The sequence below is a fragment of the Strix uralensis genome, chromosome 2, assembly GCF_047716275.1.
Source record: "Strix uralensis isolate ZFMK-TIS-50842 chromosome 2, bStrUra1, whole genome shotgun sequence".
In the NCBI taxonomy this organism is placed as follows: domain Eukaryota; kingdom Metazoa; phylum Chordata; class Aves; order Strigiformes; family Strigidae; genus Strix; species Strix uralensis.
The window spans coordinates 119,236,482-119,257,176 of record NC_133973.1 but is presented as its reverse complement, the minus strand read 5'-3'; the positions used below and the strand labels follow the sequence as shown (position 1 = coordinate 119,257,176).

Below are 20,695 nucleotides of genomic sequence, written 5' to 3'. Positions count from 1 at the left end.
TTAGCTGTAACAGATTTCAACATCTAAGCAAATACATTTGAGCTTTTCCATTACGCACAGATGGCAAACAGTCCTTACTCTTTCCATTTTATGGGGCAGTAATGGGATTATTTTCCCATCTGAATCATCTACAGGGATGGCACTTCAGCATTCTGGGTATAAAATATTTAAACTCAAGGTTGAAGGAATAAGATTCAAAATAACACCTAGGTGTCTAAAACACAACTATGCATGGAATTTAGGTGCCTAAAGGGAGGAGCTCAGAAACCACCTCATTATCACCACCTCCGCTTTGTTTAGCTTGATGCTGCATGAAGCACAGCTACCCTTCATGTGCTGCAAGATAGTTTTAAAATAATATAAAACAGAAAAAATAACTAAACTCCAGAATGACACATTGCTTCCAAAATGATCATCTGGCTGTTTCTCCAATGCAAAATATTTTAGAGGAAATATCTCAGGCTTGGTTTCATGAAGAATATGTGAATATATATTGCATTCTGATTTGAAATCTGAGGATCCCTTGGTAAATAGAATTCTGAATGTCAGCTGACCTTAGTTGCAACTATCATTTTGCAATGATGAGCTCTTATTTCACAGACCAGGCCAACAGAAGCAGGGACAGTCCTCTTCCTGAAAACATTTTTCTAAGGCCTATAAACTTTCTGTAACAGTGAGAAGCTTTTTAAAGGTAATGGGTGGCAGAACAAAGCCAGGTGAAGGAAACTGATTGTCAGCAACAAGCCTACAGGTCATTCCATTCCTCACTAACAATTTGCTCCCTGTTGAGGACAGTGGTGAAAATTCAACTATTAGTGATCTTTTTACAGCCAAGGCTTTTCTTTTAAAGGCAAAAAAGAATAAAGAAAAATTTAAAAAATGGCCATTTACTGGGTTCAGGTCTAGCCTATAGCTCTGTAGCCATAAAATATGAATGGAGTTTGCCTCCAGTTGCTTTATCACAATTGGTTTTGTCTTGAGCTTGTCTCCTTTCACTTCATCCAGAAACTTCAGCTCCAATTGAAAGAAAACTCACTGACTTGTGTGCAGTGTGCAAAGGCTTTTCCCAGTTCAAAATGCACTTGTTCAAGCAAACTGCTATTTCTGTACATGATTTTTTTACAGGCTTGGAAAGATTTGTGTGCTCTTTTAGTTGCTTTATAAACACATGAAGGACAAACAGGGTCTCTTTTTGATCCTACTTGATAAAAACAGCGTGATGAGTGGGCAGCAATCCTGCTTGTTATTTTTCAACCCTAGAGGATCAAAACTCTATGAAATTTCTAGTGTTGTTGGGACCAATCAGACATTTTTCCTTTGAAGAAATACTGGGTATGCTGTGGCCAGAAGCTACAGCAGCAGCACACTGCAAAGGACTGTGCTGACTGGGACCTTCAGACATTTGGGTTTCCAGAGGGGGGAAGTGACACAAAATGATGGACAATGCAAGAATCACTGAAGCACATTTTATGGTTTTATCTTACACAGGAAGACAAGAATGTCTTCCTATTCTTAAGTAAGTTCTGAACCTTAATTAAGCCACACAGCTTGAGTGGATCAGGAGCAGCCTGTGCCACCGAGCTGCTCTGAAGAACTGACTTTGCTTGCTGCAAGGAGAATGGCATGGAAGTGGCCAACGGGGAAGCATTGCAACTCTACCTACAGCCACAGATATGCTGAAAAAAGGGTCCACTCGTGTAAACAAGGAAGACCAGAGCTTTAAAAAACATATCCCAAAAGTTAGACTTGAAATTCTTATGCAGAAGAGGCTGGTGCAGACAGCATCCTTCTCCATGCTGCAAAATCCCAAACCACTGCAGTCATACAGCTGCCTTCACAGGCAAATGTAAATGCCGGCATTATTTTGTAGACTCTTGGCCAAGAATATCACTCTCAAAGCATTGGGCTTTACTGCTTTAATTGAGTAGAGAGTTTAAAAGACTCTGGGATGCTGAAAAGCCAGATTCAGCCATGTGTGTTTCTGGTACCCCAGCCAGGCTGGCTTTGCTGCAGGTTTTTCTCAGTTCTGTCTGGGTCATGCCAACGGTGACTGTCTTCTCAAGAAAATAGTTGGTGTGGTTTACGAAAAATCAATGTTTTGTTTGAACAAACCATATGTGAGCATTTCTGTTACATGTGACAGCGATGAGTAGAGCTTCATGGTCATAAATAAATTAGGACAAACCTCATTCAGCACTGTGACAGCTATTCATGACAAAACTTCAGCCACACTTAAATGTGGTTAATATAAATAAGTTTAACTGATGCCGTCAGTCCTGACTGCTCATTCTGTTGTCTGATTTTGTTGCTTCTACTGTATTCAAATTTCAGACACAGGACTATTTAGAGACACGTAGTGGACCCTAAAGGATGTACTGGCAGTCTGAAAGACAGAAACAACTTTATGACTTAAAGAAAAATTTAAATCCCTCTTACATAGCAGAAACAGAAAGGAGGGATGGTGCATGGGGGTATGAAAGCTACCTTTAGTTTAGACACCTGGTACAATTCAGCATTAAACACCTCAACAGAGAAATGGAAAGAAATGTACCTACTCTTAAATCAATGACTCTGCCTTTCCTTGTCTTCCACTGTTCATAATGAAGAAGGTAATTTCCCCTCAGAGTATCCATAATCCAAACATGAATGAATTTGCCTAGGTAAACCATCCTCAGCTGCTTACTTCTGCATTTTGTGCAGAATTTACATAGCAAACTTCACTACATAAGCCATGCAAAGCAAACAGTAGGTTCCTCCGTGGGGCCAGATAGTTCAACAATAATTATCCCTTAGTCTCTGCTCAGAAAACCACAGCATTCCTTAAAGCCAAAATCTTTAGAAAGTTTAATCTTCTCGAACTGGGAAGTGAGATACACAATAGCTGATAACTGTTTGTTCTTCCTTTTTAGTTTTCATTTAATTGAGGAGTATAGAAATACAACCCATATTCTCACGTGGAAGGTAAGGTTTTATTTCACTTTACTCCATCTTTTCACTGATTGATGATCTTGTGCAAACACAGAAAAAATGTATCCCACAGAAAAATGTATTATCTTTTTCAGAGTTTGACCTTGTTAAGCCCTTTGTATTTTCAAAAATATTCTCTAGATAGCACAGGAACTCTTTAAAAAGCCATGTTTCACACTACTTAGAAATGCAAAGGTCTGGACATTTTAATATATTTTACCATGCTTTCATGGGACAAATAAATAATGAGAATGAAGAACTGCAGGTATTCATTTGTTTGGGTTTTTTTTCCTCAGGAGACAATCTCTAAAATGCCAGAGATCTGGCTGACAAAAGGCACCCAGCACACATAGGTTAGAGTTGTCTACGTTAGTGATGCAGATAAACACAGTGAGCCCAGGCAGCTCTTCATGACCTTGGTGTTAGTCTGCTAATCCTCACTCTCTGCAGCACCAGGCACCTTAACCACATCTGTAGCCACTGTCGTAAGTGCTGAGGATCACCCTTAAAACCAAGGTATGGCAAAAGCCCACATATTGAAGATCCTCCTCTAGATATTAAAAATAGTTCTGACAGACCTGTGTTACTGCTAGTGACACAAAGATACACAGATCACCTGCCATGAGAAAAAGAAAAGGAGGTACCTGCCCATGAAGGGACAATATTTTGTTGTTATGTACCACTAATTTCTTTCTAAAAATGACAAAAACTTAAACAACAAAGAAGAGCCAGTGCAATCCACTGTTCTACTAATGCAGTAACAGTACTTAGTTACCTGTAATTCTGGCATAGTATCAATACTTCTACGTGCTAAAATGTGTATTTCCTCAAACACCCTGTTTTCCTGGACTACAACACTCCAAGAATAATACATTCTTCTTTGGCCATCTTTATGAGAAGGCTCTCTCTCCAGTTTTGTGATTTTGGATAAGCATCTGCTTACTCTATTGTCAGCTGAAAATAGATACAAAAATGGTTAGACTTGATGCACATCAATTTGCTAAAAATGATCAAAACGGCAGCCATACTAAGACCTGACTATCTGACATCTGTTTCCCTGGGAGACAGTATGTATTGCCTTCCATGCCTATTCTCACTACAGAGTGGGAAAGCACCAATGAAGTTAGTTAAATCACATTCTTAGTGCAGTCACAGTGAAAATGCTTGCTAAAGCCCAGCTGATTGTTCCTGTGCCAATACCCTGGGGACAACAGCAGCAGTACAGGCGTGTGTGGGATGCTCCTCATTTGGCTTTCAGCACAGCTGTACAGAGGAGATTTACTGGAGGAGGTTAGAGCTCCCCCCAGTACACCGCTTCCCATTACCATCAGGATCTTCACTGTGCCCTGACACAGCTGCAGATGAGTGGGGCACACCTTTCACCTTTCCTCCATAAGCTCACAGCAAGCTGCCTTGCTCAATGTGGCAGCAAAAAGTACCCACACCACCACACAGGCCCTCAGAGATCAAGAGTAGCAACATTTGTATTTCATACTGCAGCCAGAAATTCTTTAGGAGGCAGTGGATGCAAGGTGACAGCAGCGTGGCTGTGTCCCAAGCGAGGGAAAGCCCGGCACACAGCTGCATCTGCACCAGCTGATGCTCTTGGCTCTCTTGGGAGTACTCTGTGTCTGTTCTTCAAGTGACAAAATTGTGGAACTTTGCAATGAAACATGCATCTAAATAGAAAGTATGCAACATATTCTGGCCGCATACATTTGTAGTAAAAAATGCTCTTGGCAAGAGGCAAGTGAGTTATCTTTAGCAATACAGCTGATATTACCCCATCGCTTTATTCACTTTCTTCCTTAGCTTATTACTGCTAAGCATCATCTTAGTACTATCCATATTACACTCCTGTCAGCTTGCTTTACCCTTGCCCAGTCTTCAAAGAGAGTGAATAATCTAGTTTACCATATGTTTATATCATGTGAAGCAGAAACAGCATTGCCTGAGCACCAGAGACACCAAAAAAGATACACTCGACTGTACTGAAACAAGAGAGACAAACACTCGGTACTACAGGACGGAAACCATCCTGCCCTGCCAGGTGCATATAAGTGCTGCATATGAAATAAAGTCTTACAAAACCTTCATACTGAACACTCTGCAAGAGTCACTGAGTCTTGCCCACGTTGCTGCTTTTCACAAGTTAAACTTCTTGGAAACCTGGTCCTGGCCTCTGCACTGGACTATACAATCCTTAGACTACCTTGCCTTTAGTACATTGTACATTTTCAGTACAAAATTGGGTTACACTTCTGTGTGCTAAACTGTGAACTTTGCCTATAAGGGGCAAATCAGCAAATTTCAAATGCAGTGGGTACTCTGTATTATCCCCAGTAAGGACACATTTTCCCTGCACTAAAATCCTTCGCACATTTACAGGTAACAGTCTAGACACAACAGCTGGATGGATAAATGAAAGTTAGCAAGTCAGCACTGGGGGAAAACATGGGACTCACTGTTAACACCACACCACACAGCATGAGATGAACAGTGGCTGGTGTGTCAAAATAAAAGTCACAGGTGAAAACTGTGTTCGGCAGAAGGCAGAGGCAGACCTCCCGCTGACTTCAAGAGGGTCAGCATTTCACCCCTTGCACCTGCTAGAGTGGGTCTTGATCACAGGTGTCTTCTGGATTGTGAACTTCCTTTGAAGCCACCGGGAGTTCTGCAGGGAGATGGCTTTCAACATCCAGTTTTCCAACAGATGCAATTCAGTGAGCACCTTCATATAGGAAGAAGGGAAGCAGCAGCGTAAGTGAATAAAGGGAGAGAGCTAACTGACTTTGGTTAACTGTTCCGTCACATTAGTATTTTAAAAGACCATCTACACAATCATGAAAATTTAAAAGAGGCAATGCTGTGGTACAAAAAGTTTATTTAGTCACAATTTTGTAAACATATGAGGTAAATTAACATTTACATCAACTTGTTTCTTACAGAATTTAATACACAAGGCACTTCTTTGAAGACAGCACTTTTAACTGTTTGCTGTTTTTATTGTTACTACAAGTTCCCGAGGGCCCAGAAAACTTGTGTTTGTTTTCAGATTCTGTCATGTAAAAGACAAACATCCGGTAAGCAACAAGAAAACTGAGTAAGCTTTCTCATGCTTTACAACCCTTTAACTGTGAGAAACAGTGTCAATGGGAATAGGAATATATTCTTCACCTTAAAATATGTTCACATATCTTGCATAACTCTTCAAGGACTGAAACTTCTGGAATTTGATTGGCATCTTACAACAAACTTAAAATGCAGATCTACAATTTCTTCTTCACATCAGTGTTTTTTGCTTATGCAAATAGTCCCATTACCTTTAATGGTCTTATTTGCAAGAGTAAAAATAACTTGGATGATAGTGTATTTGCAGGCTCAGAACCATATTCTTGGCTAGAAAGCAAAACATTTATTTTTTTGTAAAATCTTCTACAGTGTAACAGTGCAGTGTTTCTCCACAAGTATTTTGTTTGGAATTTTAAACCAGGCTGAAATTTAGCTCTTAAAGGACATATGTCACAGCTAGTTTTTGTCATTGAACCTCTAAACACACAAGAAGGCATATCAATAATAATGATCCTTAGTTTATTTGGTAATAATTGAGTTAATGATGAAAACTATCTTTTTCCACAGTGTGCTCCTTATATATCCAGCTCCTGTATTTTACTTATACAGAGAAAACTGATACTACAGATCAGTGATGAGGTTTAATTGTCTTTAATGGTATTGCCTTATGTCTGAAGAGTTCCCATGTTATAGTAAGACATTTCTCTCTTAGGTTTAACATATTGGCAGAGTCATTCTTTTACTTCTTATACAAATGTAAACTTAGAAAACAGTTTATTTCATCCAAATGTGCAATCTGAAATCAAAAACCGAATGTAAACTTCAGAAAATCAAAATTACAAGAGCACACTTTTCACAAGAAAAATCAAAGTAAATGAAACAAAAACACATGGAATTAAAAAAAAAAACCCAGCCTGTTCAAATCCACAGTGTTAGTGTCTGTATTAAACAAAAAGACCTGGGGGCTCAACGCTCTGCTTCTGCAGACTATTGTCACCCACGTAAATTCAGTGGAATACAACAGTTTGTAGCAGCTGAGGAGGTGGTCCCATGACTAACCAAAAAGGACCTAAGTACTGATCTGATTTTTAAAGCTTGCCTTAATTAATTTAGTGATCCTACAGTTATGTATTCATACCAGAAAATAATCTCAAGAGCTGCAAAATGTCAGACATTTAATTAGTTCTAAGTGCCTTGATGAACGACAAATATACTGAGCCAAATCAATCCCTGGTACTACTTTGCACACAACTGGCTTCCAAATTACACCAGAAAAGAACACAGTTTATCTGCTTTTTCAGTGCATACTACCTATTTTCAAGAAGCTATGATTTTTTATGTCAGCATGGACCAACAAATTCAAGGAGCACTTTTTTATCTACGAAAAAACAAGAAATTGATTTTCATAGATAAAATATTCCACTTTAATAAAGGGAAGGTTCTAGCAGGCTGTCTTCATTTAATCAAAATACAAAGGGAAGAAATGTGGGGTTTTAATTGTCTATACTTCATTTTCTTTTGCATTAACTGACAGCTGCACAAATTAAAAAAGCCCAGTGATAGAAAACAGATCAACTGTGTCCATGGCCAAGAAACTATGTATTTATGTGCAATGCAGATACATTTTTACTATATCTTTATGAAAAATGTACTAATGAAATCAGTGATTTGGAAAATATGTTTCATATAATCATCGCAGTTGGGAGGGACCTCTGGAAGTCATCTAGCCCAACCCCCTATGCTCCAAGCAGGGTCAACTAATACCAGTGAGTTGACTTACTGCAAAAAGAGTAGCACATCATACACCTGGTAACTTGTTCAATGAGTATCTTTTTTTCAGTTTTCTTCTTTTCTTTTCCATAGCTTACCTTAGCATTTTTTTAAACCTCAAGTAAGAGAGAGAAGAATTTTTCCACAATCATTCTACTCAAAGAGCAAAAATGAGTGGGTTTTTTTTCAGTTTGCTTAATATCAGGCACGATTCTGTTCTGACTTCCGCTTTTGCAGTAACTTTCCTACTGGTTTCACGTTAGGTGTGTGTATAAGATCTTACAGGATTGTGGCTTGAACAGCCATATGACCAGGCTAAATCAAAGTATCATTTGCTAGCAGTTCCCTCTTTGGAATTAATTGATGTGAAAGAGTAAACAACTTGGAAATTAGCAGATTATTTTTGCCAACAGACTCTGTTCTGCAAGTTAGTTGGTGTTTGTACGTATTTTCTCGAACTATGGAAGTCTGCATAGTTATGCTTTACTCACAGCATGTTGAATTCAGTGATCATTCATGAGTAAAGATTAAAGTACTCAAAATCAGCCACACCAATAAGATTTTTTTCCAACAAATCTGATTCCAGATGTGATGCAGCAACTAAAAGCAGTTGTAAGCACTATGGGGCAGTTCTGCCAAAACAGTTACATGGGCTTAAATGTAGAAACAATTACTGGACTCGAAACGAAATTGTAGGTAACCAAGAAGCTTGACGCTGTATAGTTACATGATGGAACTTAAGCTGATCTTAAAAGCACAACCTGCAAGTTGTAGCTTTGCTTTCTCAGACCAGTACTGCTTGGATGTGGAGGCTGTTCCGTCAGATTTCTCTTAGGGGTTGCAATAGAGTTACATTTCTCCCCCCGAGCTTCACCTAACAGGAAAAACGATCTTTTACAGCTTTCCAGTAGTTACTCTGCCTGAAAATACCACATATTCCACAAAAGCACTTGAACACTCAGCAGGTCTAACCACACACATTAACTTGAAAAGGGCAGACTAGGTATCAGTTGATTCTAAGTTAAACCTATCTCTGTTTTAATTTTTATATATAATATGGATGCAATCCTGCAGGACACACTCTGTGAGGGTTGTACCAAAGACTGCAAGATTCAGAGCTCCATCAAACAAGTCAGTTTTGCTCTCAGGCATTGATATAAAAAAAGCACATATTCCAGGTGGTCTGGTTTATATAAATATACTCCAGAGAGACTTTGACTTCATTCTTCAGAAGCATAAAAGAAAGGAAAGTACAGCCCATGAATTTTGATGTATTAAAATACAGAGATGCATATTGCATTATTTCAGCAATATAATTACTTGGCAGTTAGCAAAACTTACAAAATAGATGCTAGTAAATTTAAAATTTTGAGTGTTAAACTCTGCCTTTGTTTACATCTTGGCAACTTTAACAGCTTTAGTCTAAGTTCAGCATAGTTGCATGGATACAACAGAAAGCAGAATTTACCTTTTAGCTTTCTTGCAGAAAGGGTTTTTATGGCTTATAACATAGAATATTCACGAGACCATGCCTGAAGCTGAACACCTAATAGTAAATACCTTTATTGTACTCCTGAACATTGACTTTTAATGCAGTGTCTGTCCTCAAGATCAGTAGCAGCAGAAAGACTTCTCGCCTGGTTCACCACAAGCAGGTCAAGGAAGTCATGAAACAACATGCCTAAGGGTTGCAGAACAGTGCTTCTGATCGTGAGAAACTCTTTGTGTCTACTCAGAAAGCAGTAGTAAAAATAAATGTTTAATCTTGAGCAGTGAGAATATATTTTAACTGTTGAATAAAATAAACACATTCAGGAAAACATTTAACAGCAGAGATAACTGGCAATTGTAACTACTTGCTACAGGGTGACCCTGCTTTGCCTGAGAAAGGACTGCACTGCCAGGCCAAATACTTTGAAGATGTAAAGGGCTATCCCAGTGTGTTTGACTGCTCTTCTCCAGTTACAGTACTTTCAGTTTATAGCAGCAATAGGACTGACTCCGAGCTTCAGTTGTTTTGGCTTCTGCTTAGAACAGAAGTTGGGCCTAATTCTGCATTCCTTTTGTACCCAAAATCTCCCGAGCATTATCAGGCATTCCAAATTCTGACTAATGTCTGTGAGAGTACTTGTTACTAAGGAATAAAGGACAGAGCCAGTTGTAAGGAAAGCTGCACCTTAGAAAAAAATACCCAGTAGTTTCCTCCACCCATTTTTAAGGGAAACACAATTTTCAAAAGCAGGATTTTTATGTCTTTATTTAAGGCCCCAAATCTATATTCCTTCTGGCTCCCAAAACTAAACACGCAAATGTTAGTTTTGCTTGAATAAGGCCTGCAAGATCCATCCCCAAATCTTGCTCCTTGTTAAATTGAATGGAAATTCTGCAAGTGACTTCAGTGGGATCAGAATAGACCCTTCATCCACTAGCATGTTGCCCAGATATTTTAGCCACCTTTTCTGCAATACAATATTGTCTAAATCTGTTTTCACTGACCTGTAAGACACTACAGATTGTTGTTAAAGGAAAGGGTAGAACACAACAGGAAATAATGTTGCTTTGGGAATTTTACCATTAGTAAGTTTCTTTCCCTTACATTTTCTTGTAAGATCAAAGATCAAACTAAAATGATTAATTACACAGTCAAGTAACTTTAAACCTACAGATCAAAATTATTCTCAAAATGTTCAAATACTTAAAAATATGCACTCAAGTTTACTTCTAAAAAGCATTTTTCCAACAAACTTAAGCTGATATCTAATAGTCTAAAATGCAGAGCTGTACTTTATCCTATTGTTTGTCCACGGGCAACGTATGGGGCCACAATGTATTGAAATCATAATCCTTGCTTTCTGAAGATAAATTGTTCTGTGTAATAATTTCTGAGGTGTGGTTTAAATTCCTGTCCTCCTCTAAGCAATTTCAGAAGTCATCTAAAATTATAATCAAACATGCTCAAACATATTTGTGGGCTTAAAAACATGGTGTGATCATGTTCGGCAAACACTGGATAGAAGGTCAAACCGAACACTTCCTAACAGGTCAAGAGTAAAAAAAATCATAGAAATATGAACCTCAAAAATCTATTACAGGGGTTACCTAAACTTTGCCCGGCCGAGGACCACATTGGTGATTTGCCATGAGCACAAAGGCTTCATTAAGGCATGTTATATGGAAGAGACTGAGTCACTTTTAATATAACAAGTTGGTCCGTAGAGGTGACAGCTGCCAACAGGCAATATGCCACCCTGATGTTTGCCATAGGGCTATGTAAGATTTAAGAGGAAGAAAAAAAATCATTGCACCTACTCATGTAGAGCTTATATGAAAAAGGGTGGAAGTGAAGGCAAGGGCAAGAGGGAGATGACAGCCAGGCATATGGGCACTAGGGTTATTAACATTTTTCTCAGATTAAAGTCAGCCTCGGGACACATGGCCAGCTCCCATCCCCACCTGTTATCTGTGCAGGCCTTCCCTATGGCTGCCCTTGGGAGATCTGCCACGGACATGAAGGAAAGTGGGACTGGTCCCCTGGCCCACAGGCTGTGCTTTGGCCACCCCTGACCTATTAGAAAATGTTGATATTTTTCCCCACTACAACTCACAGAGTGCAAAAACAGCAAGCATCAAAGTTTGAAGCCCAGGCCTTCCCACCCACGCCAGGCCTAGCCTCCCCGGGCAGCTCCCCTGCCCACTCTGCCTTCCATCACCTGCTCCTCTGAGCAGAGGCGACCGCACTACACGGCCAGGTCGTCTGACCTGGCTCTGCAGCTGCTCGACTTACTGGCCCTGCTCAAGCGCCGTGTGTCTACGAGCAGCGGTGGCTCATGCATCTCCACAGTGGTGCAGGCAGCTGAGACGGGCCGTGCCTCTGACAGCTCCTCCTCACCCTCCACATCCCACTTGCTGCCGCTTGCCCCACTCAGGCTGGTGCTGCTGCCGCTGTTGGCTGCAGCGACGGGTGGCCCAGCTGGGGGTGGGAGTAGCTGCTCCAGTGGCTCTTCCTGCTCGGGAAGGTGATGCCGGACACTGCTGGGGGTAGAGGAGCCAGCCGAGCTGGAGGGCACCTTCTCCGGCTGCTCAGCTGCCATGTTGACCCAGTTCTGCTCAGCTGCCAGGGCACGGCTGTTGCTGTTGAAGTAGTTGACGACGGCTGGCGTGGGTGTGGGGATGGGGGTCGGGATGGTGACAGGAGTGGAGATGGGCGTGGGAGTCACAGCACGGTGCCTCTCCTCAGGAACTGGTGAAGCAACAGGGTAGCTGGCCATGGGGGCCATGTTGGAGGGGGGCCGTGGTCTTGGAGTAGCTGCAGCATAGTACGGTGCCATGGTCACCGGGGCCAGCAGCGGCGTGACAGTGCGGGTGTCAGGCAGAACAGGGGGGGGCGCGGCAGTCGTTACCACCACGGGTGGTGCCGGTGGTGGCAGGGTAACAGGTTTGGACTCCCCTGTTACCATGACTGGTGTCATTGTTGCAACAGGCATCTCAAGGCTGTACCGGCTTGTCATGCCCTGCTTAAGCTTCTTCCATCCCAAGTGATATATCTCAAGCATGTTCAGCAGCAGGGAGACAGAGGCCACCACCAACATGAAGATGATGAAGATGGTCTTCTCAGTGGGCCTTGAGATGAAGCAGTCCACAGTGTGTGGGCAAGGTGAGCGGCTGCACTGGTACACTGGCTTTAGCTCGAAGCCATACAGGAAGTACTGGCCCACAATGAAGCCCACCTCAAACAGTGTCTTGAAAATTATGTTGAAGACGTAGGTACGGAGCAGGGCCCCCCCCATGCGGATTCTACCGCGTTCATCACGGATCGGGAGCTTCTCCTTCCCCCTTTTGACAAGAGGATCCTTGATGTTATTGCTGCCTCCTCCACCACCACTGCCAGACACTGCTGCTCCTGGGTAATTGCCATCTTTGATGCTTCCCTTCTTTTTCAGCTCTTCTTTCTCTTTCCTCTTCTCCTCCATGCGTACAATGTGCAGTACATGGCCCAGGTAGATGAGGGTTGGAGTGGAGACAAAAATGATCTGCAGCACCCAGAAGCGGATGTGAGAAATGGGGAAGGCTTTGTCATAGCAAACATTTTCGCAACCAGGTTGCTGAGTGTTGCATGTAAAGTCTGACTGCTCATCTCCCCAGACCTCCTCAGCAGCGGCCCCCAGCACCAGTATCCTGAAGATAAACAGTACCGTCAGCCAAACCTTGCCAATAACCGTGGAGTGCTCCTGTGCATTCTCTAACAGTCTCCCCAGAAAGCTCCAGTCACCCATTGTTTCAGATTTCTAACCTACAATAAGAACATCAGAGCAATTAGAGCAATGTTAAAAATCTTACAATTACACAATGCTGGGACAGAACAGACTGATCCTCAACAAATGACATTTCTTAAGTGTACTTCCTTTTGCAGAATATTGCACACATGTTAAGAACTACATAACCTTGTGACGATGCAGTCATGGGTTTTAGTGAGCGCAGAAGCGGGATGTTTAGTGCTTTCACCTAGCCCATACAGGTTCAAGTGTCTATATACAACGTGCAAGATTCATAACTAGAATTTAAACATTTAAATATTTAAAAAACATGTTTTCTGTTTTCTCCACCTGAGATGCCTCTAATTGTTCTTGCCTATTTTTAGAAAAGAACAGATGGAAATCAGTTCAACTAAACAGAATATTCCTACTATTGATGTGACTGCACTTGCACCTGAGTGTGATATAAAGTTTGCCTAACTCTAATCATCTTATTGTATCAGGACTTATTTACTCCAGCATTCAGGAGGTTAATAATGTCCCAGGTCTCTGCTATTTTCATACTGTACAAACACAGAAAAATAATTATTAAAAACCTACAGAATTTACAGTTTAATTTTGGAATGTGTTCTCAAAGCCTAGTCACGTTTGAGTTTATTTCTAAAAAGAGAATTATTTAAGTTACTTGAAATATCGGGAAGAATGAGAAATTCTGAGAGGAATGGTGGGAAGTTTTCCATGCCATTTCCCCTCCTGTCCTGACAGTTGGTGTTACTGAACTACATGTACTGCAACATTATTTAAAACAAACAAACAAACAAACCTTAAGGGCACTTCGGCAACTGTGCACAGAGATTTTCTTGGAAAAATAAAATCATATCCTGTGACCTTACTTCTGTGACAAACAGCTGGTAAATATTCTCAGTAGTTTCCACCAATTCATGTATGCTGGGCTTCCCATGTCCAATTCTAGGCAGTGACACAACTTCTGATTTGGAAAGGCTTAAAGTACAAGATTTTTTTAAAGATCAGATTCCTCACAAGCTGCCTTCAATTGAGAAACAAGCTATTATCTGCTGGTATCACTTTGGTTATCCTTGGCCTGCTCCTAATTGGAATATATGTAAGAATATTGGAATATATGTAAGAAGTACATTTCATTATCTTAATGAACACACATCTATATTTATATGTCTATCTTCAACTGAAAACAAAATACACCTTTACTTTCAGCTAACTTCAATACCTTCAAAAATACTTATAATTCAGATATAACAATTTGCATGCAAAAAACCACCATCAGAAAAGACCGATTGCTTAAAAATCTCAGAATATTTTATAAATACAACTGAATTACACTTTACTATTTTTGTTTTTATACTTATACTTCTTGTTCAAATACCCATGTGTCTTACAACTCCCAAGAAGAAAAAGCATTCATCATTACAGGTAGGAATTTACCACTAAGAAAATGGACTATTCTCGATATTATGTTACTGTGATTTCCAGCAATGATGTCACTGTTTTTCCAGAGGAAGCATTTCCAAAGTCTGTACTGAACTTCTTTCAGGCTTTTAGTTAAGGTAATTAAAGAAATTAAAGTTATTTAAGTTCTTTTTTTTATAACTCAATTTTACAATGAAGCAATGAAATACTGTAACTGCAGAATAGTACACTTTCACACAAAAAGCAACAACACATCTGTTAGTATTTTGCATTTTTGTAAATCCTGGAATATTAATTCACTTTTTATCCCCACAAAGTTAATTCAACAAAAACTCCTAAAAAAAATAGATCTTGGATATTCTACAAAACCACACTACCTTTAATATAACTGAATTATTTTTCCAGCATAGCACGGTAAACTGCAAATGATGATATTAACAATGAAATACCGATTTTGTGTAGTAATGTCCCCGGTCCTAAAACAATTTTTAGTAATATTTTTAAGTATATTCAGATTTTTTTTTGACAAGTGTGTTTTTTTCCCCACTTAAAATAGTAGCCCAAAACAGAATAAATTGTTAGAATACTTTATTTTTATAATCTTAATTTAATGTTTATATAATTTTAAAATTTAATTCTCAATCTTATGAGGTTTACAGTATTTTGGACAGTGAAGTCATTTTAATCTTGAGAAGTATTAATTTTTCAGGGAATAATGAATTAATTTTTTATCCTTTTTACTCAAAACCATTTGAAGATATACTCACTTTAGTACCATCTTTGGACAGAACTAAACTGTTGTTTGGGAATAGCCTCATTTTGAGTAGGAAAATGTAGGAACAGCAAAATTAATAATGTGATATTTGATGGATTAAAGAAGTTTAGCATAACCCTAAATTCAGTATCTAATTTCTCTGCTATCCTTTGCATTGTTCTGTGCTTCTCTGTTCAGTTCTGCCTCACTCTTTATTTTCTATCCAGATCAAGCAAAACAGGCAGCTCAGATAAGTAGACAAAGTTACAGTTTGTTCTTTTGTTACTAATACTTGTAATAGAAAGTTTATTAATCAGCAGAAGTTAGCACATTAAGTCTTCTTTAATTCATTAATTATGGTCCATTTTCAGCACAGCTGCCATTACCCTTAAGTCCAATGGCACAGAGGCCACACACTGTTCTTTAAAAAGATATTACCTTCTATTTTTAAAAAAAATGAATTTGATTTGCCCTCATGAAAAATTATAACCCCTGCACTGTAAGGTGAACAGAGGTAGCAATCTTTTATTTTCCCCTCTAGGCACACTGGAGTGTATCTCTTACTAAGATCAACAGGCAATGTTGAGTACAATGAAAGTAGGATTTTTTGTGCCTTTCTGAAGAATTATCTAGTGATTAGTGGAAGAAGAAAAATAACAATTTGTAAAAAAGGAAAGATTACAAATAATATCTAATTTATTCTCAATCATTCTCCATACACTAATATGCCTGAGGATGTTTTTTCCTTTTACTGCAGGTCAACAATGCCCAGGCAGAGATAATTCAGGATACCAAAGACATGACACATTTCTCAAAGGATACGCTTTAAAAAGCTATTCTAATGCTTACATTAATTAAAAGATTTATTTCTGTGTATCAGAGTGTGCAAATTCATCCTGTACACAAAGTGTTTAAGCAGCGAGCATATACTTCACAGCATCTTAACCACAGAGGTGAAAACCACAGTGTTCACCTGAGTATGAATCACAGCGATCACTGCCTTCACTACACATGTATTACCCATAGTACATAAATACGGGAAGGGCAATGCAAAGATACGTATCTCCATTGGTTGAAGCGTTCTCAGAAATCCAGGTCCCGTATCTTTCTTCGATGTCAATACATTCTCCAGAGAGTAATTCTCAAAGCCAACATAACTCATCCAAAAATCAGATCTACAATCTTAAAGGGGTGCCTTGATATAAATAATGATTAAATGACATCAAACAAAACCGGAGGGCTCACAGAGCTCACAGAATATTTGAGCTGTCACCATGAAGTTCAACAATAAAATACCGAAATCTAAATTTAAACAGCCACAACTCAGTATTTTAGCTTTCCAAGCTTTCTTTTGTAGTATTACATAAACTTCAACTGTACAGTACTACTTTCAGTGCTGCTGAAATACAGAGCTAGGCAACCGCTAAACCCCAATCTTACATATGGATTGTGAAGGGAGACATTGTTTCTTTCTGCGTTTGGAAAAAATGCAGATTAAGAAAGGAAACATCTTTATCAGTATTTCACGACATTCATGAGGAAATACCCGCTAGGGAATAACAGAGAATCTGTCTCAGAAAGCAAGCGAATTCAGTGGTATGAAAAGCAAGGATTTCATGAACCTTGTGATCATTTAATAAGAACTGAGAGTCGTATATTGTTTGTGTCACTTAGAAAATCATTCCTCTGAGACAAGTATTGAAAAACAAGCAGTTCATAAAAACTGGCATGGCATTCAGTTTAAGAATCAATGCTGTGCTATTAATTATTAGGTTTAGTACATGCACAAATACACTTTGTGGACGCTGTATGTGTGTTTGTGTGTGTGTGACAAAGAGAACGAGCAAGAGAGAATAAATTTTAAAAGCGGTGATGTCATATATATCCCTCTACAGGAGAGAAATAATTATCAAGTGTCATCTATAAACTTGCCAGTTATTATTTCTATCTCTAATGACATCACCAAAGAGGCTCATCACCATGTATCAAGTGTGTGAAATAAGATATTTATAATTTTACTCATACATGTATATGTTTATGTATTTATATACAGATACACACACATATACACACATAACTAACTACACAGCTATGTTACATACATTATCAGATTATGACACCTAGTGTATTTATGATTTTATTATACTGGTATATCTAAAAAATGTCCCTTAGCAATTATTTAGAAACCTAACAGATGTCCTTGTCTGAATATGACTTCTTAAATTCAGTCCACATTTTCTTTCATTCCTTGTGACAGTAAAATCTTGGGATTTAGGTTATCTTCAAAATTATCTGGATTTTATAAACAAGTATGAGAAAAAAATGCTGTTAAAAGAGAAAACAACCTGTAATATTTCCTTTGTTTTTACACTAAACAATCAGGCATCTCCATTACTACCGGGTTTTTAACTCTGCTAATTTAAATCCAATAAAAGTAGTCACCCTGCACAAAGTCTGCAGCATGACCATGACATTCCAGACAAACTGGCAGACATGCAAGGAGAGAATGAGCTACTATAATATCCAGTGAAACCTAACGGTATTTGATCATGTACCTATATATGAAACACAACGGTGGGTGTTTCATAATTCACAATGGAAGTTTCATAATTCATTTAATAAACTTGTTTAAATGAGGACTTGAAAAATACCCTTCTTCTTGCTCGTAGTGTCATACTTCCAGACACATCTATTATCACTTTCATTGTATTTTAAACACTTGTTAAAAATTAATTCCTTAGCTGACCTTGTTATTACCTTAAACTTACTTTACTGCTATGGAGCCTTCTCCTTAAATCCCAGGCAAAACTTCTCTTGACTTCTTCTTGACTTCACTTGACCTCTGAGTGAAAGTTTGGCCTGAGTAAAGGAAAAAGTGCAAGGAGTGCAAGGCTGAGCCCAGGAGGAGAACTACACCCCGCCTGTTAAACTTCTCTGTTCCCTGGTATAACAAACCCTTGCTCTGATTCACTACTCACAGGAGAAAAACAGGACAAAAAGTAACCCCTCTCCTCCCCCAGAATACTCAAATGCCATCTTAGAGCTCTACGTTGGAATTAAAAGATGGTGACTTACCAATAAAACTGAAAGGTGTGAAGGGTGTGGAGCTACCAGGGGACTATGGAACAGCCGTCGAACATGAGGGCAACAGTCCCTACATCCCGAGTGAGTGAAGCATGAATGAGTCAGATCTGTCAGGTGCCCACATACGATCAGCCACACAGATCTAAAAACTGCACAGTAAGGAGTGTCCCGCCCCCCGCCCCAGATATACAAAGGAAAGACGAGCCCTTCTGGCATTCAGAGACTCAAGACCCTTTTTCACTGCAGAGAAGCAGGTACATCAACAGACAAGTATCAGTCTGAGGGGACTTCAGGCAAGTTACAGTAATTGCAAGGGAGGTGCTATACACCCTGTTTAAACTTCTTAAAGTACATTTTTGTCTTATGGAAACCATCTAAATATTTTGCTAGTTTAATTCTAAAATGTTCCAGTAGGATTTTCCCTTTTCCCTTTAAATTTCCTTTAAAGGGAAACTCCGCTAGCTCTGACCACTCTGTTCAGTTTCTTCTTCATATCTATGCCAGTGTTTTAAAGACCTAACACACACTCAGCATACCTAGTAACATCCTAGGCTTATGCGATTTCTTCAGCGAGTCAGTGCTGAACCCAAATACTTTTCTGGTACTCTTTTTGCCTACAGGAAAAAAAAAAAAAAACAAACACAAATGAAACAACTTTTCTTGCTTATAACATTGGCAAACTTTTGCTTAATCAAGCTAGAAGTATCTTCCAAAGAATTCCAAAGAGAGTTTATTAATCTCCAATATTTTGCATCCCTTGTGGGTCCTAAGTGAACAAGTGAGTAACTGGCATGGTTTTGGTAACTCTCAGACCAAAGATGTGACCAGAATGAGGTAAAAGCCTGGTCAATGCAGGGAGGCCACCCAGCCGTTTTCCCCACCGTCAGGAGAAAGTGTTTGCAAGGGGCGACGACTCAGAGCTCACCTCAAGAAACCCCAGAACCATCTTGGGTTACACTCGTGAACTCCATCAGTCTGTGTGGCACCACACACAAGGGTAAAAGCAACTCTGGCTCCGCTTTATATTTAGGATTTAACTTTACTCGGAGTGTAAAACTGGCTTGAAATGCACACCAGTGTTGAAATGCTAGTGGTAACCCTTAAGGAAGGAATTACATGCCCCTACAAACGCACGCTTCGGTGGGCAACAGCCACAACAATCCCGGATACAAATGATATTTGGTGCTTCCCCCTCCGCTGCATTTTCTGAGGTACTTTGTGAGGTTTGGACACCTTTCCCTGCCACATCGGGCTCAGTTATCGGTCCCGTCTGCACGCCCCGCTGCCCGCAGGCGCCTCCCTCGGTGTGGCGGGAAGAGCGGACACACACCGGGGTGCCCCGGGGAGGTATTTAAAGCAGTAAGGCCCTTTCTACCCTTCCTCCTCAGCACGACGAGCACCTCCTCAGCACGACGAGCAGCCCTCGGCCTCGCCCTGCCCTTCCCTGGCGCCCAGCCCAGGGCCGAGGGGCACGGCAAACGGGCAGAGGCCCCCGGCAGGCTCCCGCCTCCCGCTCCCCAGCGCAGGCTCCGACTCTTGCCGCCGCCACGTCCCCGCCGGCCGAGCCCCCTCCGCCGGCTGCGGGCCCGGGCCCCGGAGCCGCCGGCCGAGCGGCGCAGCCCAGGGTCGCTCTACTTACGCTTCGCGGGAGCAAGGCTATTTTAAGTAGCAAAAGCTTAACTCGTTCAGAAGAGTCCAGACAGTGTTGGCGCATAGCTCATTTAATCGGGGGGGAAAGAACCCCCAAACTTTGCTCGGGCTACGGAAAAAAGCGGCGGAGGGGGGGTGCAGGGGCGGGGCGGGACGCGCCGGGAGGCCGGTGCCCAGCGCCCTACCTGCTGCCTCGGCTGGCAACGTGCCCCTCGGGCGGCTGGCTGCCCACAGCCCGCCTGTGGCGGGGAACCGCGGACGGCCTCCCCTGTAGGCACCGGGCACCCGTCACTCCCTCTCTCCCCTCCCCTTGCCCGCCTCCCACCGCGGGCAGAGCCGCCGGCTTCACATCAGCCCCTTCCGAGGGGCTGCGGGCCGGGAGCCCCGTCTCCTCACCCGGGGAGCTCCGAGCGGAGCAGCGGGGGCGTTTACCCTTCCCTCCCTGGCTTTTAAAACGTTGCCACTGTGCAGATAATCCATCCTCCTTCGCGGGCCAGGGTGGGATTTCCTGAGAAATAAACGGCTTCTTCCTCCGAGAGGACAAAAGCGCTAAGAAACCCCTCCCCGCCGGGGGTTCCGCCCGCCCCACAGGCTCCGCTCGAAGGCAGCGCGGCGGAAGCCGCTACCTGCGCGCCCCGCTCCGCCCCCGCCTCCTGCTGCCCCTCGGAAGCGGCGCTCCCGGCCGCCCGGGGGGCGCGGG

The 20,695-nt window shown here is 41.2% G+C and overlaps 1 protein-coding gene across 4 annotated transcripts; it reads right to left on the bottom strand.

The window, feature by feature from the left end:
* Nucleotides 1-5,834: 5,834 nt before the first annotated feature.
* Nucleotides 5,835-20,056, bottom strand: GJA3 (gap junction protein alpha 3). Of its 4 annotated transcripts, XM_074860080.1 has the most exons (5): nucleotides 19,985-20,056; nucleotides 18,882-18,959; nucleotides 18,337-18,415; nucleotides 18,019-18,120; nucleotides 5,835-13,099 (listed from the first exon to the last, which is right to left on the bottom strand). In XM_074860080.1, the coding sequence occupies exon 5, from the start codon at nucleotides 13,080-13,082 to the stop codon at nucleotides 11,547-11,549; it is 1,536 nt and encodes a 511-aa protein (XP_074716181.1). In that variant the 5' UTR covers nucleotides 13,083-13,099; nucleotides 18,019-18,120; nucleotides 18,337-18,415; nucleotides 18,882-18,959; nucleotides 19,985-20,056; the 3' UTR covers nucleotides 5,835-11,546. The 4 variants fall into 4 exon arrangements, with proteins under 4 accessions (XP_074716181.1, XP_074716183.1, XP_074716182.1 ...); XM_074860082.1 differs by lacking the exons at nucleotides 18,019-18,120; nucleotides 18,337-18,415; nucleotides 18,882-18,959; nucleotides 19,985-20,056 and adding exons at nucleotides 13,885-14,063; nucleotides 14,523-14,621; nucleotides 16,321-16,401; XM_074860081.1 differs by lacking the exons at nucleotides 18,337-18,415; nucleotides 19,985-20,056 and having other exon boundaries at nucleotides 18,882-19,122.
* Nucleotides 20,057-20,695: the final 639 nt, after the last annotated feature.